Below are 27,534 nucleotides of genomic sequence, written 5' to 3' on the forward strand. Positions count from 1 at the left end.
TGGGTGCTTCTAATATGGTCCCTATTTTTAAGGGTGCATTCATGGTCCCCTTAAAATGACCTTCAATAGTAGATTGCAAAAAAAAATTGTATTTTGTCCCACATAACAAAAAAAAAAAAGTAAGTTGAGTAATTACTTTTACGCCCTTTGATGTAAGCCTTAAAATTCCAAGTGTAGAAAAGAACCATTTTCTTCCTCTCGTTCTCAATCTTCATTGCCTAGAAGCATTTTCTTCCTTCCACTCTCTCTGTGTTAATTGCCAAACTCATGGCTACTTCTTCTATCAAATACTCACCTTCACCAATCACCACACGCTACTCCATTTAACCCATAACCCATATAATATATGAATTTCTTGTTGTACCTTTGTTAATTTTTGTTCTCTGTTTTTGATACTACTACTTATTGAGGAGTTTGATTTTGGGAAATGATAGTAAGATAAAGTGTCATCATACCGTGTACTTCATTGAAAAATGTTGACAACAAACTCAAGTAATTTTTTTGTCGAAAAAACAAACTCAATAATTTTGATATTAAGTTGACATGTCCCTTTCTAATATAACTTGAATTGTTTTAAATTAAAGAAACACGAATTGCAGAAGAGCACTAATAACAAAAGAAAAATTAATCTAGAGGAACCAACTTAAAGAGAGAGAAGGAAAATGCATCTCCACTTGGGGATTTTTTTTCTTATCCTGAATGGTTTAAAAGTAATTACTCAAGTTCACTTTAAAAAATTAATTTTATGCTATGTGGGACCACAAAACAATTTTTGTTTATGTAAGCTGCTATTGAAGGTTATTTTAAAGGGACCATGGGTGCACCCTTAAAAATAGGGACCATATTAGGGCCACCCGGTCATTATAGTAAAAGTAAAAATAATTGTATCAAAAGTAGTAACATTTATTGATTGTTTTGGTTTGTGTAAAATATCAAAAAATAACAATTAAAAAGGAACGGAGGTAGTAATTCCTTTTTGAGAGAATCATCCAGCAAATTAGTAATTACAATTAAATAAAATCTCCATTTAAGATATTGCAAAGCTGTTACCAATGGATAATCATTCAATTCAATACAATAACTGATGAAATTGTAAAAATAAATAAAAAATAAAAACATGAAGAAAAAAAAAAGATATTACTCCCTCCGTCCCGCAATAGATGACCCATTTGAAAATGTGCAATTTTGATCTAACTTACTTTGATCGTATTTATCTACTAATAAAATAAATAATACTCCCTCCGGTCCTATTTACAAGAGAAAATTGACTTTTTAGATACATTGAATAATGTATGTATCTAGTCAAGAACATAAACCAAATACATAAATTATTTAATGTATCTAAAAAGTAAATTGTCTCTTGTAAATAGGACCGGAGGGAGTATCATATAAGATGTCGTTAGATTTGTCTCGATGAGTATTTTCAAAATATTTTATAATTTTTTTAACATATTATTCAAGATATTTAAGCTGAAAGTTATGCATTGACATGCGTAATAAGGTCAATTGTATCAAGTATTATGGGACTTTGGGAATATTAAACAAAACACATTAATTACTTAACAAGAATTCAAACTTACTTTTCATCGGTCGAAACCAAACTTTCAACATAATTATTGAAATAGACCCATCTTTTTCCTACCGTAGTTACATTTGGCACCACCATATTAGTTCTCCAATTACGGTCCCCCAAAATCAATGTCTCTCAAAAAGACAAAATGGCAACAAAGAACATTCGAAGATTATCATAATCAATTTTAAGGAATTGACTCCAAGACTCCTCAACTCCAAACTTCATCATCTTCCATATAACAAAATTTTCATCATGAGAAAAACACATACACAGACAAATAAAATTTGCCTCAACCAACAACCCTTCATTAGAACCTCGAGGGGGCAACAATTGTCTGTATGTCTCTGTCCTCGAATCAAGTGAGATGATCGCAAAATTCTCAACAGTATGATTATTCCAATCATATGTAATATCATTTCGAATGACCAACCAATTAAGAGTTCCGCTCAAATACACACATCTGTAGAATACCTTTTCAAATATTATCACCCAAACTAAAAACTCTCACCTCTCTATTCGTTTCACAAACGTTCACTACCTTATAGGTGTCAGTTAAAGTATCACTACAAGAAATTCTGGATTTTCCTAGGGAAATATTCCTCGGAAACGAGTCGTACCGAGGAAATATTCTGGATTTTCCTAGGGAAATATTTCGAGCAATTACCGAAGAAACGAGTCGTAGGAAATTTTAGATCTATTCCTACGGGATTTCCAAGGAAATACTTTTTCCGACAGAAGTACCGAGGAAAGTTTAGCAGGAAAGCATTGCACAGGCTGTCACCACTTACACACGCTTTCCGACGAAAATTTCCTAGGAAACAATTATAATAAAAAACTGCACACGCTTTCCTACGAAACTTTCCTAGGAAACAATTATATTTAAAAAATAGAAATTAGATCCAAATTTTGATTTTGAAAAAGGCGCCAAATAATTCAAATGAGGTGCCAAAATATTTGGCGCCAAAATTTAAAAAAAAAAAAATAAAATAAAAAAAGTGCGCCAAAATTTCAAAATAACCCAAATTTTTTCGATAATTTGTTTCCTAGTAAACATATCATGTCGATAAATAATTACATAATGCAAGTTAAATTTTCTTTGACAGTGGAACATCACTGCCAACCACCTAAAACACCCCAATAGTGCCCCAAACCAGTCCCTAACCAAAAAACAGCAACTGAAACTTGCTAAAAACAACACTGAAATACACAACAAGAATATAAATTACTCGTTATGATCATCATCCCTCTCCTCGTCCTCGTCCTCGTCCTCATCATCATTGTCGTCGTCATGTGTTCGGTCTTCTTGAACCGACGGTGATGATTGACTCGATGGCGACGATGATTCCGATGTTTTCCTACTCTTCATGCCACCCATCCTTTTTGTAACCATCCTTTTGAGTTTTCTCATTTCCTCTGCCTGTATGGCCAGCAATTCCCTTAACTCATTCTCCGATTCTTCTTTCTTTGCCAACGCCTCCTTTTGAGATTGCAACTCCTGGTTCATTCGTTGTATCATTGCTTGCATCTCAAGAGGCAGCTCTCTATAACGAGATGAGAACTCTAGTGGAGGAGGAACATTGAACAAATCTCCATGTACCACATTGCCGGCTAACGGCCCAAGACCGTACATTCTACCCTTTCTTCCTTTTCCTCCATCCGGTCTTCCTTTTTCTGCAGCCTTTGCCCATAATTGAAGTTTAATGGGGAAGGGAATTTCTGGATATGATGGAATCTCAAGATTCTCCTCCAAAAACTCTACTGCATTCGTGCGATAAGCTACCTATAAAGTAAAGTAATAAATAATAAAGTCAAAACCGAAAAAAAAAAAAAAAAAAAAAAAAGCCGCATCAAGCTATCAACACCAAAACAGAAAAGCCACGTACAGAAAATGGATCACCTAAAAAAAAAAACACTCCCTAAACACTGTCAGTAACAGAACAGCATGCCAAAGGTTCCAATCCAAAAAACAAATCAAAGAAAAACATTCCAAAAATCTAAGATAATGAGACCTACATATACAATAAAGCAGCCACCCTAAGAAATCTGCTAACACACGCCTCTCTATCAGCCAAAGTCTTTGAAACCAAACCGCCGAACAAACACCACCCGATAGCACCGAGTCAACAACAATAGAAAAAAGCTGGGCAAAAACTCCCACAACAACTTGTGCCAAACAGGTTGGAGCAAACCTAACAACCAAAAATGCAAGAACAAAACAGCCACCACAACCACAAAAAGAACAGCAGTATTTCTAACCACATATTTTCCAGCAATACAGGCTCCTACTAAGATATTCTCAGAAACTAACATTGCATATGGCTCATAATTTAACTAACAATATGATATTTACAAGCATCAAATAAAAACGAAAGGCACCAACCAACAAGCACTAATTGGCAATGCACATATGACCGACACACGACCAACATCCTTTGAACACAACAGAGAACAGAAAATTATTAAAAATTTACCTGGGTATTGCTAGCTCGAGCATCGACATACCAACAAAGATTTTGACTGAAACGAGTTTCATCATGGATCTCTTCCGGATAAGGATCTCTACCCAATCTATTTCGCTAATTGTACACACAAATATTAACCAATTATAACATTTGGCAAATTTAATATATACATATATATAGAAATATAAATAGTTAAATATATTTTTTTACCAAATTTCTAGCATGGGTAGCGGTACTGACAGAGCCTTGTGCGTGCAATTGTCCTCCTACAATAGATGCCCTGTTCACCTTGTTAGCTTTGGACCAGTTCTTAAAATGTGGATCTTTATTCCAATACTTCAGCAATAACTCCCAGCTTTTCTCTCCAATCCATTCTGTACGATAATTGCCCTTACATTTTTTCAATTCATGTCGTTCATCATATAATAAATTTGATAAACGTCTTGCAGCTACCCTATGAAAGTTTCTCTCTACAAGAGTGTGATGATGAGGTTCCCATCTACAAAAATCCTGCAATAAAAAAAAAATTATTAGACATTCAATAATGTAAAAAATAAACCATATTATAAAGTAAATACAATTATTTAATATTAAATAAAATGTGTTTACCAAAAAGTATTTAAAAAGGTCCTTCCTGTCATTAGTAGTAAGATCTGTATATACGGCCCAACGCCTATATTTAGGGTAAAACGTCTGGATCGCCATTCTAATATGTTCTAATACTCCGTGGGATGGCTCTAACCTACAAATTTGAATTGTTAATTAAATTATGCATTTAAAAAACTACTAAGAATTAAGTCAAACATAGGTAACAAATTAAATTTTTATTACTTACGTTTCAGGTGTTGGTGTAACCACAACAAGGTTATCCACATACTCCCAGTATCATTGTTGTCGTCGTTGTTGATCACCCCTAGACGGTACCTCTTCATTTTGGTTGTTTTGTTGTTGTTGTTGTTGTTGTTGTTGCTGTTGTGGAGGCCGTTGATCAGCAAGTAAGGCTAGGAAATTTCCAATTTGCATAAGATCTTGCATCAGTTCCGTTGATGATTGTGATGGAACGGATATGTTAAAGCCTTGTCAAACATTATACAGGGTGGTGTTGTAATTTGGCGAGTGTGTGGATGGCAGAGTAAATCCAGGCATGGAAAAACCAGGATTAGAATATATGGGGGGCTAGCTAGTAGTAGCCTGACTAGTAGTAGCTGCTGGAAATGATGCGGGAAGAATAGGCGGGAATGGTGCGGGAGGATTGGGCGGGAATGGTGCGGAAGGAATAGTCGGGAATGGAGTGGAGTAAGGAGGTGGAGTAGTAGCAGTAGGAATAGGAGTACCAGTCCGTTCATCAATGTTACGGAAGGTAACCCCGTCGGCCGAACCCACTGTCTTGTAGGGTCTGAGGAAATATCTATTCTTCCATTCTTCTTTTTCTTCGGCTTCCCATGATCTACAACATGAGCCTTACCCCTATCCTTATCTCGAGCCAATGGGTAATCGATTACCCTTTGAAAATGTAAATTCTTGGCGTTTAACTACAGAATTTGTTTCCCAAATAGCCCTAAACCTTTCCCAAACTCATCATCAACGCCAATTGAGACCAAGCTAAGAACAACACAATGTTTCAGTATGTAGCATATTATTTATCAATGATTCAGAAAAGGTAGCTGGAATACAATTTGAAAGTGCAACATTTACATCTCTTGGATAGTAAAACCAACATATGTACCTTAAAATTACATATTTGTTCTTTGTTATTAAGTTTGAATTGCATGCTTTCTGTTAGATTTTTAAGGGTTGCTTAGTAGCAATAAAATTGAGAAAACAAATTAAAAAGATTAAAATACATGTCATCACCACAATCTCTTACTAACGTACTACAATTAAGAAAATAAAATTGAGAAAACATATACTTCAGTACGAATAAGGTTAGAAAAAGATGGATCCTAATATCCTATTGACATATTGCTGAATTTCACTTCTTAAATAGAACCTACTTACAGTTTTTTTTTTAAGAGGATAAATTAAATATATTACTATCAACAGACTATCTTCTATCTTCTCAGCACAAGGTGTGTCTGAGGAGAAAGCCAGAAGTTACAACAAAAAAAACATTAGCCAATTCCCCCATGCATAAGATAGGGCTTTGACACCAGTCACCAGTTATGAAACAGAAACAGAAAAACAACAAATTTAGCTTTAAACCACCAAAATGAAAGAAGTTGAATATTCTCCAATAAACCAGAAGGAGAATTTTCTTTGCCACGAAATATCCTATCATTTCTTTCCTTCCAAATCACCCAAGAAGTAGCAAACCAAATCAATAACATGAAAGAGGTTCTTAATTTTGTATATCCTGAAGAACTGTCAAATTGAGAAAAATGATCCGTAATAATAGATGGATCCACTAAATGAAATCCTAGCCAACTTCGAACAAGTTGTCAAAGTGTACCAAAAACGATGCACTCCAAAAATTAGTGATTCTCTATTTCCATCAATCCACAACCACCAACACACAACTGATCCTCCTGTGATATAATTCCTCGCCGGAATAAATTCACCTTAGTAGGTAATCTATTTCGAAGAAGCCGCCAAAAAAACACGGACACCTTTAACAGGATATATATCTCGATGCCACAAGAGATCCGAAGGGTGGGAATCCGGTTGGTGAGAATGCGATATGCACCACTAACAGAATACCCACTAACTGAATCTGGGAACCAAGACCGCACATTCCGACGCAAATAATCTCCTTCTCCTCTACAGTTGTCATTTTAAAAAACGTAAGTTATCTATTGTATAATTAAGGAAATATATACTACTATTGACTATTGAGATACCTAAGAGTAGTTGATTAAAATTGAACATGTCTCTTGATATTGAGTTAGAATTTAAGTCTTGTGAATTCAACATTGTTGAAACTCTAAAAATATAGTTTTGCCACATTCATGGTCGATTCAAATTATTACTCCCTCCGCTTCAAAATACATGTCCAAGTCAACAATTTCACATATATCAATGCACAATTTTGACTATTAATATCTTTAATTATCTAAAGTAAAAAATTATAAAAATTTAATATTTTGAAAATATTTGTCGAGACAAATCAAACAACATCTTACATGCTAATATTTGTATTTATTCATTAGTTAAAAAATATGATCAAAATAAGTCAAGTGAATAATGCACATTACAAAAATTAGATTTTGAAACGGAGGGAGTATTTTTTATAAATGCACGAATAGAATATTTAATTTGTACCAATATACTACATTTTGATGTGACAAAGTCTATTAGGCTATAAAAAAAACATTTCGTTGTGTTTGAGAGTCCCTTTATCACTTTTGAAAGTCCCTTGTTACCAATGAATAATCATTCCAACCAGTTAAGAGATCCGCTCAAATACACACAACTGTAGCAGAAAATCTCAGAGGGAAAACGTTCATCCGAAAAACATAGAATATCTCTCCAGATATTATCCCCCAAACTAAAAACTCTCACCTCTCTATTTGTGAACCTCTCTATTCGTTTCACAAACGTTCACTACCTTATAGGTGTCAGTTAAAGTATCATAACCAAACCCAAACATATATCCATCTGTGTTAGTAGAGGTTCCCAGTTTTTTAGACACTGTCCTTGTAGCTAGGTTATAGAAATAAAACCATATTTTGTCTAAATGATTAAAACCAAGCAAACATAGTAAACCATTGCAAGAACCAACAACGCAATGTCATCGCGACATTCTTCAAACAATATACCGCAAGGATTGATCAACTGGTCCTTCACTAAACCATGTACCGGCAAATATTTGACTACTAGACATTCGCTCGCATCGAAAGGGTAGATTTTCTCTATTAGCACTGTGTGTTTGTTTCGTTCAGGTTTCTTTTGGTGAATTTTAATAAATTTAGGGTTAGAGATTAGAGCATTCCAATACTTGCAAACACACCTGAATCGCACGCATAAGAGGTTTCACGGTAAGGAAAGATAGTACCTCAAGGATAAGATCGTCGGGGATAAATACCGATGGCGATGGCGGCCGTGCATTGGGATGACACTGTGAGCCTGAAGGGATATTCATAAGGATGTTTTTCTTTGTTCGGTATTGAAGAAAAAAGTTGAACCCTAATAGATGCCAAAGTGAAGCTATATAGCAATTTGATAGTTTTAAAATATTTTATATGATGCCAAGATATTTTTCGGTGCCAATTTCAAGCCATTTTAATCGGAAATTTTCGGTCGAATAACATGCCACAATTTTTCTCTAAAAAAAATAAAAATGCCACGATTGTTTGAAATACATTACTATATTTTTACCTTAAAAAAATTGTACTATGTTATTATTATTATTATTATTGTTTTTTTTTTGTCAATAGTCTAATGGTTAAAGCTCTCACAATTAAACGTAGAGAAGTGGAGATCTGAGGTTCGAATCCGCATAAAATATGCATTGTCCCTATCAACTGAGCTAAGATCACGGGGACACAATGTTTTCATTATTTGTTGAGAGGAGTACTATGTTTATTTGTTCTTTTTCTTTTCATTCCGCATATTTTTAGAATTTGGGTTCGACTTGACATTTACTCTTACATGATCAACTTGTAAAGCAAGGACGGACAGGGTGTGTCAAAAAGAACATCAAAAGTATATAGTCCAGCAAGTCACAATAGAGACAAAATGACAAACAGATTAGTTGATGCTGAGACAAACAAAAGGGTTTCACCACCACATATGGAAATTATGACGAATATTAATATTAGTCGTCTTCATCCACCAATAGGAAAATAATTTCACTTTATCAAGAAACTTATGGATAGGAGTTTCGATGTTCTTGAAAGTACGATGATTCCTTTCATTCCACAAAACCCAATTGCAGCAAAGCCACACTAGCTACAAAAATGATCGACTTGCTCACAAACAGCCTGATAAATAAGTAAATTATATTGAATAGCATGTTCCTGTAAATAGTACGGATCCGTGCAACAAATGTCAAGCCAAGACCTAACAAGGCACCATAGAGAAGCAAAACAGGGACAAGACAACAGACCACCACACCCAGTCACACATAACTGATTGTCGTGAGAAAGAATACCACGCTCCAACAAATTATCCTTTGTCGGTAACCTATTTTGAAAGAGTCTCCAAGCCAGAATCAAAACCTTCAAGAGGACCTACTTATACCAAATGAAGTCTATAGCAGCATCAGAGATCGCAGGCTCCTTGTTGGTAATCAACTGATACACACCCGTCACTGAATAACCATCAATCAGATCTGTCCGCCAAAGCGAGGATGGTCCTTACTTATAAATATATAATCTTTCATTCCTCATTTAATGTGAAACTTTCAACACTCCACTCTCCAGGATCGGTCCTTTTAATTTGGATGTCCTGCACGAGTCATGAGAATGTTGCCCTTATAGAAGAATCTAGCAAAGCCTCTAAAATAATCAAAATATGATCCGTTGCGTTTTTTAAAAATAATTAATAATTATTCAAAATCAAGGTTCTTTAAAATGGTTTAACCCCATGTCGATTCTTGTGTAGAACAATTTTTAGGGTCAGGCTTTACTTACTTCTCAGTCGGAACTCTGAATTACTATATCCCTTTCCTTGAGAACCAAAGAGTTAACACACACAAAAAATGAAAGCAAGATTATTTAGTCTTTCTTGTGTAATTATATATCTCAAATAAGATTTTAATGTTTTCAATCTAGGAAAACTGCTTTTAGCATATGCGACTGTAATAAGAATAATTAGTATTATTATATATGATATATATGATATGTATACCAATATTGTTATCCTTTTCTATTAAAAAAATGAAAAACTCATCAAACTCATAAATAAATCCAAAACTTCATCGTACAAACCTAGAATCACCGAAAATATTTCATCAAACAAAAAACTTATAATTCATTTCTCTACATAACCTTAATCATCTTTTTTCCACAAATCACAGAACCAACCATAACCAAAAGCAAACAATCACAACCAAATATCAACTTGGTATGAAACAAACGAAACAAAAGAGAAATCAAAGAAGAAATGGTGAAAAATGATGAAGATCATTTTATGTTGTTGGAGTTAAGGTTGATTGATGGGAGAAAAACTACCGATGAAATTTTGCATTTTTTATGATATTATGAGTTTTGTTATGATATTTCTGCGTTTTATTATGAATTTTAAGGTTTTTTTGTTTAACAAAAAAAATATAATGTATTAACATTTTATAACTTAAAGGATTAAATAGGGAAGAAAAAAAATAAAATACGAACGTGTTATCTGAAATGTGCGAATTGTGTAATTTTTCCATAATTGTTCTATTAAATAGGGTTAAATATGTTTATGGTCCTTGTAAAATCGGTAACTTTTAAGTTTAGTCCTTACTTAATTTTAATAGTTTTTTAGTCCTTACAAAAAAAATTACTTATTATCATAATCCCTGCTAAAACAAATTTTGTTTAATTATCTTTAAACTCTTAAATTTTTAACGATTTTTTTTAGACAAGTTTGTAACACTACGAAAGATTTATTTACTAAAATTTAGAATTTTTTTTAACCTGAAATGAATTAAATATGAATTAAGTAATAATATTGGGGCTCCTAAAAAAATTGTACCAAGGCCGTTTACCCGCCTCAACCTTGTAGAACCTTCATTAGATCCATGGGGCTTACTACACTCGGAGACCATTCAACATCGCCATTCAGCGATTTTAGGTTTGAAGGGATCAGTGGTCTTCACAAAAATTATCCCTTACACTACTAGAAAAGAACCAATTAGCGACGACCTTTTTTAAATAATGACTTTATCCGAAGAAATAGAATTAATGTATAAAGAAATAAACAATACCATGAATGAAGTAAATAATAATATCATTTTATTAATAGAAAAAACTAATAAAATTCTAGATCACACCTTTAATAAAATTAAAATTGAACGTAGTGAAATAAATAGTATATACGAAACCTTAGACAATATAAAAGGAATTAATGAAGATGAAAACATTTTTAAAATTAGAGAAGTTCTTCATCAACTAGAAAATCATTTAGATTATGAAGAAAATAATAGAAGCATAACAATAAAAGATATAGAAGAATTATTAAATAAAACGAGAGTAGTTAAACAATTAGATAAAATAGTTAAACAAGAACCATTAATACCATCTATGTTAATAAACCCAATATCTTTATGGAGGGGATAAAAACTGAATACATGGAATCAATTAGGAGATCCAATGATATCGAAGATAATTGGAACCCACATAGTTCTTGGGAAAACTATGAAAATGAAACAATGAATTGTAAAGGATATACTAGAGCCAACGGAAAATGGACAAAGATTTCGGATGAATTTAAACCCCATTATGAAGAAGGAAAATCCAAAAAATTACTAAACCTTGATTGCGTAAGAAATCCATAAGAAATATTAGAAAGATGGTCTAATGATATGATTATGCTTCTAGCAACCGATGAGAGATTTAGTAAAGTAAATCTAATGGAGGTTAAGAATTTAATAGCTTATAGAACTACAGGGAATGTGCTAAAAATTTTAACAAGTATTGAGGATGAAACTTGGCAACAATATGCTAGAATGACCGAAAATAATCAACAATTTGCCAAATTAATAATAGAATTAATATATAAGGAATTTATAGGGTTTAATATCCTTTAACATAAAGCAAAAGTAAATAAACGCTTAAGAGAAAGAGCAGAAGCTCATTTAAATAATATGCAAATATGCAATATGTGCGAAATAGATAGCTTTATTTGTGAATTTAAAAAATATTTTTATGAATTAGATAGGAAAACTCAATTAATATATACAAATATATTTATATCTAAATTACCTTATCCACTTAGTACAAGTATAAGAGAAAAATGGAAATCTCGACCAGAAGAATTAGGTGATACCTTAGCAGGAGTAATACAAATTTTATATGAAGAAATAAGAAATCAGTGTCTAGAAAGGGAAAAAATTAAAAACTTAAATCTAGGAAGTACTTCAATTTGTTGTAATAAATTAGAGTTAGACCTACCCGAAAATTATGGTTGTAGTAAAAGAAGTAGGAAAAATCCTAGAAGAAAACCAAGGTTAAGAAAAACCTATCCAAAGAAAAGAGCCTATAAAAATACTAAGAAAAAGTATTTTAGGAAAAAGAGACAAACACCTAGAAAATATTGCCCAAAAGGAAAAAAGAAATGTGTATGCTGGATATGTAATGTAGAAGGACATTATGCTAATGAATGTCCAAAGAAGAAAAATAAAGATACTAAAGAGACTAAAGAAAAAACAAAACTAATAAAGAAAGTATATCAAATATATAATTTAGAGCCCTTAAAAGATGAACTAAGTGATAGTGATTGTAGTGTATATGAATATTTAGAAGATAACCTATCTTCAGAGGAAATAGAATATGAATTATCTTCAGAGGAAACAGAATTTAAATAGTACTTATATTAAAATAAAAATTGAAAAGGAAGATAAAGAAACTGAAGCTTATATAGATACAGGTGCAAGTATTTGTATAGCAACAAAAGCATTATTTTGTAAATGGGAAAAATTAGAAAAACCATTAAAAATTCAAATAGCTGATGGATCTATACATCCATTAAATTGGGTAGCTACTAGAATTACCTTAAATATTCAAAATAAATTATTTATGGTACCTACGGTATATCAACAAGAAACAGGGTTAGATATGATAATAGGAAATAATTTTCTAAGATTATATGCACCTTTTTGCCAATACTTAGAGAGTATATTTCAATTAAGGCTCCATATATTAGAGGAAAACAATTAAAAGAAATGATTGATATCCCTATAATTCATTCTACAGAGACAACTTATTCAAAAAAGCAATCAGAGTTACACAAGATAAAACGTGGTGAAATTATAGGATTAATTTGTAGAAAAATGCGCCATGTATTATTAAACTTAGAACCAGGAAGAAGAATACCCGCACATATAGAAGAATTACTAGAGAAAGTTTGTAGTGAAGACCCACTAGATCCAAAAATTAATAAAAATATGGAATTAGTTGAACTAAGATTAAAAGATCCCTCAAAAGAAATTAAGTGTAAACCAATGATATACACAAAACAAACCATCAAAAAGTAAACATTCCGCGCCTGCATTTTATGTTGAAAACCATAATGAAATAAAAAGAGGAAAAAGAAGGATGGTAATTAATTATAAACAAATAAATGATGCAATGGAAGGAGATGCATATTTTCTTCCAAGAAAGGATTTAATTATTGAAAGAGTTAGGAATATGAATTAGTTTAGCACCTTTGATTGTAAATCTGGATTTTATCAAATAAGACTAACTGAAGAATCTAAAGCTCTAACAGCCTTTAGTTGTCCCCAAGGTCAATATGAATGGAATGTGCTTCCAATGGGAATGAAACAATCACCAAGATTCAAGAACATAAATCATAAAGGAACTTATAAACAAGGAAGACTTATTCGATGGCAGATGAAATTAGCCGAATATAATTACTCAATTTCTCACATCAAAAGAGAAAAGAACGTACTCGCAGACATTCTATCAAGAGAATGGAACGAAGTGAAGAATTTTTAATCCAACAACTTGGAATCAAAGAAGCACTAAAAGCTCACAAATTAAAAGAACAAGAATTAATTGGAAAGGAAGTAGAATTAATTGAAAAAGAGATAGAACTAATAAGATCACAGATCAAAAGAAAGAGTCCAATTGATGAAATTATTGTAAGAGAACCAAAGAAATGGTATGTGGTCTTCAATGGACCATTTCCAGGAATCTACGATGACTGGTACAAGGCAGCCCCACACTGTCAAAAGATCTCTGGAGTCACTCACCGAGCCTACGCAACAAAAGAAGAAGCGGAGAAAGCTTTGAAGGATCATAAAGAATTAGACAAATCAAGAAATGAAATTTATTTGGGTCCAAGAACTTTCTCCGAGACAACAAGATGTAAGGCACCAGAAAGAGCTCCGATGAAAATCTTAGGAAGAATTCCTTTTTCCTTAGATGATCTACCTATTATTTCCAGAAAAGAACATGAACTTCAAGTACAATTTTCAGAAGAAAAATTTCAAGAAAATTTTAACAGGCTTAAAAATTGGACGAATGAAGAAAAAAATAATTGTTTTTATATGGTAAGCAGAAATGGTTTTGGGCTTAAAGCGGTAATCACTCCTGGAGCTTCACCAATATTAGCATTCAACATGTTCCAATTTGGACTTGTTCAATGCATTTATCTAAGTGCAAATTCTGAAGAAATTAGCCTATTCCCGGTTACTCTCAAAGATGTAGTCCAATCATACAAAAGAAATAGTGCAAGAGAAAGATCTATCTATATCAAGTTTTACTCAGCATATCCCGATTTCTCTACTAATCAACCGGCTATGCATTTTGTTCAAGTTGGAATCAACAATCATCAATATCCATTAATGGACGAAGCAAGGGAAGAAGTATTAAGTGAAGAACAAATTGATATGATTATTTCTAATCAATTAGCAAGTATATTTTTCCAATGTCAATCAATCACTAAAAATTCTCATATTAAGGTACTTAGCAAAACAAAGAATATGTTAATTTCAAGCAAAACAAGTGGCAAAATAATTCATGAGAAAGACATGCAACTACTAACAAGTTTTGAAGTACCATTCTACTCACTAAACAAGGAGTTATTAAACTATAAGCCAAGAATCTTAAGAGAATTGTGCTTAAGCATAAGAGGAAGCATTAATCATGCTTGTGAGTTGTGCATGCATGCATGAGGAAGGGTCTGAAGCAATTGCCAAGTGCACGGACATGTGTCTAGAAGAAGAGAAAAAGCCATGCTGAAAATGTAGTTGCCTTCATGCATGGAGACAAGTAATAAGTAGTGTCATAAAAATATGTAAGGGTGAATAGTGTTAGGATGAATAGTACTATGAATAGTGCTATGATGAATAGTACTATGAATAGTGTTATGTATGAATAGTAGTAGGGCCTTTTGGCTTATAAATAATGGCTTGTAACGATAGTAGTGCAAGCTGTAGTAGAAAGCTCTATGTTTGTAAAGTTTCTCTAAGAAACTTAACTAAGTCCTTTAGGATTTAGTTGTTGGCACTTTAGTGCTTTTCTTGTAATCAATTTTCATCAATAAAATTCATCTTTCACTTACTTAATTCTATTCAATCCACTTATTACTATCCATTATCTACTTATTACTACAAATATATATACCACTAATCCTACTTAAGGCTACCTAAAGCTACGGAAGCAGCGGTGGACCGATCACTAATTCATGAAAATCATGAGCAGGTATAACTACTTAACTTTGTTTAAATTAAATTAAGCTTTTATTATATAATGTTAGCACTTATGTTTTATGTATTATTATCTAATATTAAGTTTAAGTATTTTCATTTTAAGAACTAGTTAATATAATTATTTATTAATTATGGGGGATATAGAACATTGAAATATAACTGAAGAAGACGGAAATTATGAAGGAAGTATTTTAATTGATCCTACTTTGTTTCAAAAAATACAAAAAGAAGATCTAGACCTAACTAAGGGTACTAATATGAAAGGAAAAGAAAAAATTGGAGGAATAATGAAAAGATTTAACCAAAAAGAAAACATTATATACTATGGAAAATTAATTAATGAGTCTCCTACAGATATTGCGGATGCTCAAGGACACACCTATATTAAGTTGTTAGATAAGAAGAAACTTATGGAATTAAAAAGAAACATAAAGAAAGAAGAAAATAGGAATAGAATAGGATATATTCATATAGGAGCTATACAAGTATTAATTAAATCTACTTTTCAAGAAGGAATTAATTCTCCGTTAGAACTAATATTAAAAGATGATAGAATTACATATTCAGTTGATAAAATACTAGGAGTTGTTGAAGGAAATCTAGCATACGTTAAATTAAAATTCGAAATACATCCTAATATAGGAATCCCATTAGACACTCAAAGACTAGATCAAGCACTTACTCTAGAGCATAAATTTTTAAGAGGAAATTTAATGAAACCAGGAGATAAAATATTTTCTATTACTTATTGCGTTAATTATGCATTAACGAATTCTCATCATAGTATTACTTTCAGAATTAATAATAGAATAGATGTCCCTAGTCTATTCGAAGACATAGGAAAAATTTACTATCCAAAAAGAAATGAAATAACGGAATTAGGAACTTTTATAAATAGATCAAAGATTTTAGAATTAAAAGGAACAATGATACCTAGACCAATTAGATTTCACGAACCAGAAAAAGTTGAAGAAAGTAACATTGATGAATTATCTAATCAAGTAAAAGAATTAACAACATATTTAAAAAATAGGATATGAATAATTTAGAATAAGCTAGACTATCAATAATAAAGAATTTAGTATAAAATAAATATGGCAGAATTTAGTATTAATGAGAAAGAAAAAATAATACATATAAGATTAAAAGATTGGGATGTAGCTTACGAAGATAGTATTGAAATTAAAGAAAAAGATTTTTATGAAAAATTAAAATGTATATGGAAATTGAATTTACCGAAAGAAATAAGGTCAAAAATTTGTGAAGAATATGGTAAATTATGCGGACAAGCAATACTTTACGAAAGTGAGATAGATTATGCATTAGGAAATATGATGGATGACATTTTAATGGACGAATATATAGTTTCTACGTATTATGAAGGAAATCCAATAGATTTTGCCTTAGTAGAAAACAATGAAATATGGGATTATTTAGATGATGACTAAAATTATTAAAAGAATTCCAAAAAAAATTTCTGAATTATCTAGGTATCAATTATTTGGTATCAGAGCACTAAAGATTCAAAAATAACTAAAATGAAAAATTTAGAAAATTCTAAGATTTCAGATGAGAAATCTAGAAAACTAAAATTACAACAAATTTTAAATAAAATACAAAGAGAAAAATTAGAACTAGAGAATAAAATAAATATTTTACAAAAGAAAATTAGGAAATTAGAAAATGAGTATAAGCAGAACTAAAAATATAATAACCTTAGAACTTATAGATATAATAAATAACACTAAAGATATAATAAAAATATTATACCTTAAATTAGATTATAATATTAAAATAGGAAATGATGATGAAATAGGTAGGACCTCAAAATACCTTTTAGAATATGAAAATAAATTAAAACTATATGAAGATTTATTAAAAAGTATAAATGAATTTAATTCCGTCACCAATGATCAGCGATCAGGAAATTAGAGACAGATTTATTAAATCCGTCATTATAAAATTCGTCACTATTTCAACATATTTTAGTAGTGTTACGAGGTTGAAGATATGTTGAATGGTATACCTAACAGCCATATCCCATAAATAGTTTAGGTCATAATGGCTAATAGGTTGTTGACCAATGGGCTTCCTCTAATTTGATGTACACCATACTTTAAGTCTTACAGATAGAGATATTCTCCCTTACGAGGGTCACAACCTACAAGGTTTCGACGGATCTTCCTCACAGCCTTAGGGAGTTGTAAAGTTATTGGTGATGTGTAGGACATGAGGATCCCTGAAGACAGTCAATAGCTTCTTGATAGTGGATTTCCCTTTAGTATACAAGTGCATCGTTTGGTTCCCCACCTTGATGGACTTGGGTGTGGTCGTCAACGGTTCACCTCAAGATGCGGTATCACAATGACAAGGGGGTCGTCGAAACTATTCCAGCTTATGAGTAAGGTTGTGCCTGTTTCATGGCATCCTTTAAAGGACCATGTAGAAACAAAATTTAACGTAATAATGATGCTCCGAGGGACCATGGGAAGGCAAATGTGAAGAGAACAGGCATAGGGGGCGACGAGATAAACTTGACAGCTTGGAACCAAAGATTCTCAATTAAGATGACCGAGACGAAGAGGCGTTGCCTTTAGAAGCTACGAAGAAGATGGAATGAATGGAAACATACAGGGAGTTTAATGAGATATAGATAAGGAATGAATCGTCTAAAACAGTAACGATCGAGGCTGACCTAGAGATAAAGGTTGAAGGTGGAAATTCATCAACAAGCTTGAGTTCAAGCTCCAATGGTAAAACTAAGCTTTTCTCCCAATTTTTCTCTCTCAAACAAGATTTAAAATGTAAAAAATTATATGTAAAAGTTTGTTACAATCCTATTTATATTGTACAAAAAGTGCAAGCTCGTTGGGCGAAGTCATGCTCACCCAATGACTCGAGAAGAGAAAAACTTGTTTGTCTTCAAAAGTCACTAACACCGTCTTACTTCGCTAGGTGAAGATTTGCTCGCCCATAAAGTAGGGGTGTACATGAGTTAGATCAACCTGAAAAACCCGATAAAACTTAGTCGAAATAACTCAAAAAAGATAGGTTAGTTACGTAATATGGTCCAAGTTAAAACCGGAGCCAGACCCGAGAAACCCACTGGCCCAATAATGCAAATGTTATTTATTTAATTGAGTCACAAGTACAATTTTATGACTTTGAGCTTTAGTTTATTACAAGTGTTTTAGGTATGATGAGTGATGATAGGTCATCTTACGTTATTTTCAGCATATTTTTCAGTCATTTTAGGCATGATTTGATTCAAATAAGAGGGGTTTTAGAATAGTTGTCTATGGTTTAAGGGATATTTTATAATGTTTTCATATTGAGTCATGAAATTCTAGTTCTTCCCTAAACAAAGCAATTATTAGGTATTTTTGATGTATTTCATTGAAAAATCATGCAATTTGGCAAATCAAGACACCTAATAGAGAATTTGGAAGACATGGAATGAAAAATTCAAGAGGCATCTAAAGACATTACGAGTTGGGGAAATTTTATCCAAGTCCTAAGACATGTTTGAAGGAAGCACTGAAAAAGGCAAAGAAAAAGGCAAAAACACATTGGAAGAAAGTGTCACGTGTCCTGAGTATGCTGTCTGATAAAAGAGTATTTATGACTATCCTCGTGCAGAAATAAGTAGGCCGGTTTTTATCATAAATAAAATATCGAATTCACAAAAATTTTGCTCATAACGACATATTTTCTATACAAGTTTTTATAAAAGTGTTTTAGTGATGTGAATCAAAGTAAACTAAATCAAAATAGATAAAGTTGTGCTTGGATTGAATTTCAATAACTATTCCTATTATGTTTCCTTTTAATCAATTTTATATTTTTTATTCATCAGATATAACTTCACATATCCCTCAGTGTATGTCTCATGCTAAGGTTAACGACATGAGATGCATTGAACCAACTGACTTTTGATGCATCTATGGCAAAATAGTCGATTGTTTCAATGACATAAGCGCTCATATAGTTATACTTGAATATAAACCTATACATAGTTTAAACCATGTCCTTTAGATAATCAGGCTGACTAGGCTTAAACTAAATCAAAAGATCGATTGTGGAACACTACATAAATGACAAAGCATTAAGAACAAATTTAAACTAAATAGTATGTCTCACCTACACCTTTATTTATAGAGATTTTGAAAAGTTAAGTTCCCTAGGCGAAGTATGTCTCACCTAGTGAATCGAGGTTTCTTCTTTGGAGGAAAAAATCAATTGTCTTCATATATTTTCTTGAACCGCATTAGTTCGCTTAGAAGATCAAATCTAGTCTAACGAAACGCCTTTGGCTTTTTCTTCTAAAACTCTCTATTTTGGCTCTTATTCACCTCGCTCAGCTCGCCTAGCGAATCAAACTTATCACTAAGATGTTTTTGTGATGCTCTAGCTTGGCTTCTAGCGCGTGCCTTATTTTGCTCAGTATTGGTGTAGTCATGGTCATAACCTATAAAAAGGTATGAGAAATAGACGTAATTTATATAGAATTGAGGTTTTTTATATTGAATTACTTGCAAAGCAAGTTGATAAGTGCTATGGAAGATAAATGTAATGTGGAACTTATCACTGCCACACGCCCCAAGTGTGCAAAACAGTGCTGAAAAGCATTGTTTTTAGGCAACACGCGCAGGCGCACTATTCTACGTGTGAGGCGCGTACGATTTTGGGAAAGAACAACATTTTGTTGTTTTTCCCTTACGGGTTTGGGAAAAAGCTCAACTTTTCAATACAAACCCATCTGAAAATATGCCGATAAATACAAGAATCTTCATTCAAAAATAATCATTAAGAAGGAAAGGTTCAAGAGGAAGACATGTGCTAGGAAATCGAATGAATGATGATCTGAGCAACCTCTTCGAAAAGGTATGCCCTCTTAAAATTTATACAAATTTATAATTCAAATTCTTTTTGTTACCTGAGGATAAGAAATAATTTAGGTTTTGGGTTGTGATGATAAATCATCTTATGTTATTTTTAGCATATTTTTCAATCATTTTAATCATGATTTGACCTAAATAAGAGGAGTTTTAGAACAGGTGCTTATGGTGTAAGGGACATTTTGTAATGTTTTCTTTTTTTAATTCTAGTTCCTTCCTAAACCAAGCAATTCTTAGGTGTTTGTGATGTACTTCATTGAAAAATCATGTAATTCAGCAAAGCAAGACACCTCATGAAGAATTGGGAAGACATTGTATGAAAAATCAAGAGGCCTATCAAGACATTACAAGTTGAGAAAATTCTATCTCAAGTCTCAAGAAAAATTTAAAGGAAGAAAGCACTCAGAAAAACAAAGAAAAAGACAAAAACACATTGGAAGAAAGTGTCATGCGCCTCATGTGTTCTGCCACCCGAGTGTGCAAAACAGTGTTGAAAAGCATCGTTTTTAACCAAAGTGCTGAAAGGCTTCTTTATTTTGATATAACAACAAAGAAAGGTGTTTTTGTTACATGTCATATGAGGTTTTTAGATCAATTTCCCGAAAACTCATAAAACTAGTTGTGATTGAGGTGTTTCTTGGGAGCATTGAAAGTACATGTGAACTTAATCATGTTTTCACATTCACTGTCAAATTAATCTCCTCTTATATCTTGAGGATCAAGGTTTGTTTTTTGCTGCAGTTTTTGGTACAAATAAGCTTACTGCAGTGACAAAGATCTTGTTAGTTTTATATATTAGGTTGTGTTACTTTAATTTTGACAAAAGTAGATCAAGCTTCTTATTTTTTGTTAGCTTGACTTGCCAATTTTTTTTTTGTCACCAGAATTAAGTGAAGTCAGGGCTGGTAGGATATGTTTATATCTTCACATGAGGAGAAATTATCATCTTTTATAGATTCTGCACTGTGTGAGAATCTATTTTATCGTTTCTGCATTATTGATTTGAATTGAAGGGTACTAAGTTTTTGACAGTACCTTGTTCTTATTCATTCCTTCAAAAAACTACTTTGTTCCACTAAAAATATATAACCAGAACCTGCTATCAAGCACTGCCTCACTAATATACATTATGAATTTTTCTTTCATAGAAGGTGATAATAGATTTGTTTAAGGCCAACTGTATTTTGTCATATCACCTATTTCTTCTCAAACCAACTGAGGCAGGTTCTCTTTCAGACATTTTGTGATCAATTCCCTGTGTCCACGTATTAAGGGTCCTTTTTCTTTGGTTAATGTGAATAAAATAGGAAGAAAAAAAAATACCAAACAAAGTAGGATAACCATCTCTCAACTTCTTTTGCTGCAAAATCTCCCTTTCACAAGTTATCATCAAACAAACATACCACAATGGTTAAGTGATATTTTCAAAAGTGAAGTTATTGGCTCCACGTTAATGAAAAGTATGAGAAATAAAACAGGATACATAATGCATCCATAATAAAAAAAAAATAACGACCAAAAACCACAATTATGACCTCGTCAAGAATAAGGCCTGGTGGTTTTTTTTTAAATCAGTTTCGTCTCCTCCATATATGCCCTTCATCCACATTTGTTTGTTGTTCTTTACTGGGTTTAGCATTGCACTTCAAGCAAGTTGTATTTCTTGCATAATTGTAGAAATCACATCTACATAAAGCAATACATGAAATGAAAAACATTTTAATTGCAATAAGGTTTGGTGGGAAGAGGTGATGGGAAGAAAATCAATGAACTTACTTTGGACAACTCCAATCACCAGGATATTTCTTGGAATTTGGGTTTGGCCACTCTCCTGGATATTTATTGGGATTTGGGTTTGACTCTTGACAACGAAAACACTTGTCTTTGCTCGCAAAGTTCATGAAATCACACCTATATGCATAGAAAATTCATGAAGGAAAGAAAAAGAAGAAAAAAAATACTTGTAATAGCCAATTCAATGTTTTGATTTAATAGACCTTGCTTAATGTGAGAAATTAATACATGTAAAGTAGCATCGGAAGCAAGTTTTATGATGGTGAAAAGAGAAAGACTTACTTAGGACAGCTCCAATCACCCGGATGTTTCTTGGGCCTTGGCTCAGGACACTTGAAACACTTGACATTACTAGCAAAGTTCATGAACCCACACCTACATACATGGGAAAATTAACGACACTTTAACTAACAACTGAAGTCGATGTCTGTATTTTGATTCTATACAATATACCATACAGTGTACTGCTACAATGTTACTAATCATCATAATGTAGTATAAATTTTGCCCTTGCTCATAGCAAAGCTGTAGCTCCTTTTAGCTTAAATTCAAAGATGTTTGTGCATAAGAACAGTGATTAACAGTTTTAGCAACAGAAAAATTAAAGAATCATGTAATCTATAAATTATTGAACCAGCTATAATACCAACTAATAGGTATCTAAGCACTTGGGGAACCCTCCCTGAAAAGCTAGCTATCAAGGGGAGAGAACCAAACCACTTAAATACTCCACCAAGCATCCCATACTACTCGATATGGGACTCACCCCATAATACCCAAGTACCTATTAGAGTCGTAATGCCAAATGCAAATGCCTAACTGAATGTAAATACAGAGGCAAAAGAACTGAAGACGTAAAACAGATAGCGAGCTGAAGGGAATTTATAAACAAATGATTTTTTTATAGAGCGAAAGAAAGATATCTCAGTAAAAGAAATCCCCAAAAAGTCCGGGTAAAGTAGTTCTAAGAAAGCAATCAACACTAAAAATTGTATTTCAAAAGTCTTCCACTTTCGGCTGACTGGATTAGGCTTCAAAAAGAGCCCAACCAAGAAAGAAAGGCTACTTTCCCAGGCTTCAAAAGGAGACGACGCAAGAAAAATGATAGAAATTACTAAATGAATGAGATGGTAAGTAACATAATATTGAAACCGATTAAAAAACGGCTACCAGGTTAACGTGTCAAAGCCGTCTATCAGTGTTTAAAATTATCAGCAGTTGTCGAAATCAATAGCAGACATAAAATTGATTCATTTGCTATCATACAAAACTAAAACGAAACATATGTCAATGGGAATTTCTTTGTCAGAGAAAATAGGAGGCTTACTGGGGGCATGTCCAGTCTCCCTTTTTCATTTGAACCTCATTTGTATCGAGTCTATTGACCCTCTTGGGCCCCTCTGTTTTGCATTCTAGACACGTTATGTTTCTGGAAAAATTCATAAAGTTGCATCTGTAGCAAAACCAAAGAGCAGTCAGCAATTCAACAAACCAAAAACGGAACAAAAGTATTTGTTGACAATGGGAATATGGACAATAGGAATTATATTGTTATTAACTACCATTGTCAGACTTTTTAAAGGAAGCTGACAATCTAATGTAGGAGTTTACAATGCCTTAAGAAGACGAGCTAATAAGTAAATACAGGACTTACTCAGTGCAGATCCAGTCTCCTTCCTTCATTTCAAAAGTACGAGGGTCATCACTCTTTGGCCCATCTTCCTCACAATTTAAGCATTTCCTATTCCTAGAGAAGTTCATAAAATTGCATCTGCAGAAAATTTGGGGGGGGGGAAGAGAACTCTTAGGATCAAATCATTCAATAGCCAACATCTAATTATAGTTGTCAAGAGACATAGAACACTTCTATTAACACAAGAATAATTGTGGAAAGTTTAATGATGGGTATTCATGACAAGGGAGAAACAAGTGTATTACTTCTTTTTGTGTCAAAGAGCCTAGCGGCAAAACTAACACACACTAAGTGTGGAGAAGAGGGTATTGCAGGTACGAACCCGCGTCTCAACATATCAAATGGCCCTGCAGCCTTTACCATCTAAGCTGCACTTTATGGGACGAAGCCAATTGTATTTTTGACAACAGGATGTATATAAAATAAATACACCCACCCGCCAGTCAAATACAGTTATGAATGAGTATATCATCACACAGAATAAACTTTACTGAACATGATAAAAAAGGTAATGACTTTCACTGCAAAAGTTAAAAGGAGATAATGTAATATCTCTAATATTTAGTTGCTATTAGTAAAAGTGCAATTGACAGATGATGAACCGCTTGCTTAATTTCTGTAGACAAATGGCTAATGAATGAAGAAGCCTTAGTTCTGCATTTTAACTATGTCTTTCAAATTCTATATGAAAATGCACTCGTAATAAAAATTTAAAATGCAGAAATCATTACACAAGCTAAGAATATTTCTGCATGAGCTAATATAACTCACTTTTGACACACCCAGTCACCTTTCTTCATCTCAACATTTTTAGACAACATTTCCGCCGCCTTAAAACTTAGAGGTTTGACTTTTGACACATCTTTCTGTGAAGTGGACTTTGAATAAGCAGGAAGAGGAGGAGGAGGAGGGGACCACTCGCTCAACTCAATCAGCTGAGATAGAAGTTTTCTCGCAGATGATTCGATAACTTCTCGGCCCGGTGGTTTCTCACCTCCGGAAAGAACAAGTGGATCTATTGCATAGAACAAAAGTATCCGCACTATATCCACAGTTCGAGCATCAGCCTCAGATTCCTTTAGAATCACATAAGCTCTATCACAAGAGCCTCGCAGATTGCAAGCACTACAAACCTGGATAGAAGCAAACTTGTGTTGTCATCTCCTCAAATTCAAATAGGAAAGAAAATGAAATCTCATAGATTTATGACAACATTGAACATCTTTCATATTAAATTCAAGTGGTAGCAAATACACTATTTAACACTCACTTTTCAACACACTATTTAGTATTTGGGTAAAATTCATGCCAACCATACTAAATACCAAAATCCACTCTCCATTAGTATCATCAGCGCAAGATTTCAGTATTTCATCCAATAATAAAGAATGCTTGTGCGTCTCACTGTGTATAATGTATATTGCTAGCATTTATCTCATTGAATATTACTTTCAAATTGCAACAAACCAAAACTTGGGGACATAAATACTTCTAAAAAACTAGATAACAACAACAGCAATACACGTACATCCCCTTCATCTAATCGCAGATGAGCTCTCAGCCTTTTAGCCGAATTAACAGCTTTACGGAGAAAATTAGGACATCCATCCTCGACAACTGCTTGAATATCTTCTGATGACAGCAATCTGCACAACACAGCACAACATTACAAGCAACACAATTTAAATCAATGAAAATCTGCATAAAACACAAGAAGCAATCTGCATAACAAAACACAACAGTGCACTACATAACAAGCAAAGCAAGTTAAATTACTATGAATCTGCAAAGCACAATCAAGGTAACAAGCAAAACGGGTTAAATTAGGCTCTATTTGGATTAGCTTATTTGAACTTATCTGCTGACATAAGCACTTGTAAGATTGTTTGGTAGAGCTTATAGGAATAACTTATAACATGTCGATAAGTTTCTTTCAGCTTATTTCCATAAAATAGCTTATAGCTTATACGAAAACAGTTTTTAGTTAATTTTGTGTATGTTTGATTCCACTTTTGGAGGAGCCAAAGTTAATTGTAGGGGTGTAGAATTGATTTTGATGTGCATGGTTGCCCTCGGATAGAATTGATTTTGCCTCCAAAATTGATTCTAACATGAAGCGAGAATTTAGAGTTTTTATCCAAATGTGGCTTTAATGCGAATCCTTACTGTGTAAGCTCATAAATACACTTTCATCATACATTTTTACATCATCAACTTGAAAAACAACAACAATAATAATAGTTATTTGTTTCATGAAAGTTACAAAAAAAACAAAAACAAAAAACAAGTAACCTAAATTTCAGATAATTAGTGTTGTTTTGTTCAACTTATTTCCATAAACTCTCCAACATAGTTTATGAAAATAGCATATATGAAAACAGTTCGACTTTATTTATTTTTTTCTATAAAAACATCTTATAATAAACATGTATATGATAAGCGCTTAATTAAGTTGTTTATTCAAGTAATGCCTTACATTCTTAATGTTAATCCTCTCATAAATACACTTTCATTATACAGTCTTTCTCTTTTCTTTTCTTTTTTCACATTCATCATACATTCTTACATCATCATCTCATCATCAGTAATAAGGCTTAGTTACCGTTTTGGTCCCCTATAAATCATCATCCCTTTCATATTATTTTTTTACTCAGTTGATGTGACGTATTTTAAATGATGTGCCATCCGGCCTGATGATGCAGGATGATCAACATCCATAAAATTACCAGGAAAACCCCTAAAAACTTTAATTTAAACATGATATATCAAAACTCTAAAAAAGCGACGAAAACCGAGTGATTTTCAAATGGAGGCACAATAATAATAATAATTATGAAGCACCGACACGTACACAAGTCGACACTGATAAAAATATGTAAAAATGAATTAATTGAATGTAATCACGTATCAATGTCATGTCATCAATTAGAAGTGTAGGTGCTTTTTTCTACACAATTAATCAATTCAAATAATTGAAAGGAAAGGAAAGAAAACGAACTTGAAAACATCGTAACGGTCACGAGCGAAGGAAAGAGAAGCATCTTTCAAGAGATTGATATCAGAGTAAACACTGTTATCATCAGCCGATTTAGAGAGATAGCCTTTAGCTCTTAATCGATCGACGAACGAGATCCATTCAGGCCAAGGATGAACGGTGGAAGATAGAGATTCTTCTTCCGCGGCAGCGGTGGAGGTGGAGAAAGCGGAGAAGGAAGTTTGGTGGCGGTGGTGGTGGAGTGGTGGTTTGAAGAAGAGAAAAGGATTGTTGAGTTTTGTGGAGAGAGGTTGAATTCGAGGGTTGCGGAAGATTAAGGTTCTGTAGAGTGCGAGCTTTGAAGTTGACATTGAAATTGAAATTGAAATTTTTTGGTTTATGACAGAGAGGTTTATCGGATTGGAAATGGAGAATGTTATCGCTTCCAAGGGTTTTAGAGTAGCAGGGGATAACAAAATACTTTTCATTTATTTTTTGACAAATAAATCTTTTTGTTTTGCATAAATTATCCTTTTCATATAATGATAAATGGACTCATGAAAATGTATTTAAAATTTTAAATTATGGGAAAGAAAAAAAAATTATACAGAATATGATAAAAAAAATGTTCAGTTTATTAACATGGTGTTATGGGAAAATACTTGGGTGACATAGAGTTGGCTGACATTGGTGACATTGGTCAATCACAATGCCACAATGCTTGTGATTGGTCATGTCACCAATGTCACCCAAGTGCTACCCGGTGTTATGAGAGTCGATAGCATTACTCTTCCTTTCAAAAAAAAAAAATTCTACTATGGAGTCACCTATTTAAGAGGTGACT

The 27,534-nt window shown here is 32.9% G+C and overlaps 2 protein-coding genes across 2 annotated transcripts; both read right to left on the reverse strand.

The window, feature by feature from the left end:
- Positions 1–2,780: 2,780 nt before the first annotated feature.
- Positions 2,781–4,740, reverse strand: LOC120576098 (uncharacterized). The gene is made up of 5 exons (XM_039827082.1): positions 4,645–4,740; positions 4,489–4,545; positions 4,246–4,425; positions 4,045–4,149; positions 2,781–3,353 (listed from the first exon to the last, which is right to left on the reverse strand). The coding sequence occupies exons 1-5, from the start codon at positions 4,738–4,740 to the stop codon at positions 2,796–2,798; spliced, it is 996 nt and encodes a 331-aa protein (XP_039683016.1). The 3' UTR covers positions 2,781–2,795.
- A 16,821-nt stretch (positions 4,741–21,561) lies between these two features.
- On the reverse strand, positions 21,562–27,163 carry LOC11422224 (zinc finger protein VAR3, chloroplastic). The gene is made up of 8 exons (XM_003619773.4): positions 26,715–27,163; positions 25,245–25,362; positions 24,488–24,849; positions 23,678–23,794; positions 23,351–23,476; positions 22,306–22,398; positions 22,006–22,140; positions 21,562–21,915 (listed from the first exon to the last, which is right to left on the reverse strand). Exons 1-8 carry the CDS (start codon positions 27,059–27,061, stop codon positions 21,801–21,803), a joined length of 1,413 nt encoding a protein of 470 aa, XP_003619821.1. The 5' UTR covers positions 27,062–27,163; the 3' UTR covers positions 21,562–21,800.
- Positions 27,164–27,534: the final 371 nt, after the last annotated feature.

This window comes from Medicago truncatula, chromosome 6 (genome assembly GCF_003473485.1).
Source record: "Medicago truncatula cultivar Jemalong A17 chromosome 6, MtrunA17r5.0-ANR, whole genome shotgun sequence".
NCBI classification, from domain to species: domain Eukaryota; kingdom Viridiplantae; phylum Streptophyta; class Magnoliopsida; order Fabales; family Fabaceae; genus Medicago; species Medicago truncatula.

Excerpts from the sequence above, each read along its gene's own strand:
- LOC120576098 (XM_039827082.1), bottom strand. The coding sequence starts at position 4,740 with ATGGCGATCCAGACGTTTTACCCTAAATATAGGCGTTGGGCCGTATAT. Across the intron at positions 4,150-4,245 it reads CTACCCATGCTAGAAATTTG|CGAAATAGATTGGGTAGAGA; the intron begins GTAAAAAAATAT and ends GTGTACAATTAG. Across the intron at positions 3,354-4,044 it reads CTCGAGCTAGCAATACCCAG|GTAGCTTATCGCACGAATGC; the intron begins GTAAATTTTTAA and ends TTTACTTTATAG.
- LOC11422224 (XM_003619773.4), bottom strand. The coding sequence starts at position 27,061 with ATGTCAACTTCAAAGCTCGCACTCTACAGAACCTTAATCTTCCGCAAC. Across the intron at positions 25,363-26,714 it reads GACCGTTACGATGTTTTCAA|ATTGCTGTCATCAGAAGATA; the intron begins GTTCGTTTTCTT and ends TGTGTTGTGCAG. Across the intron at positions 21,916-22,005 it reads GGTGATTGGAGTTGTCCAAA|ATGTGATTTCTACAATTATG; the intron begins GTAAGTTCATTG and ends TGCTTTATGTAG.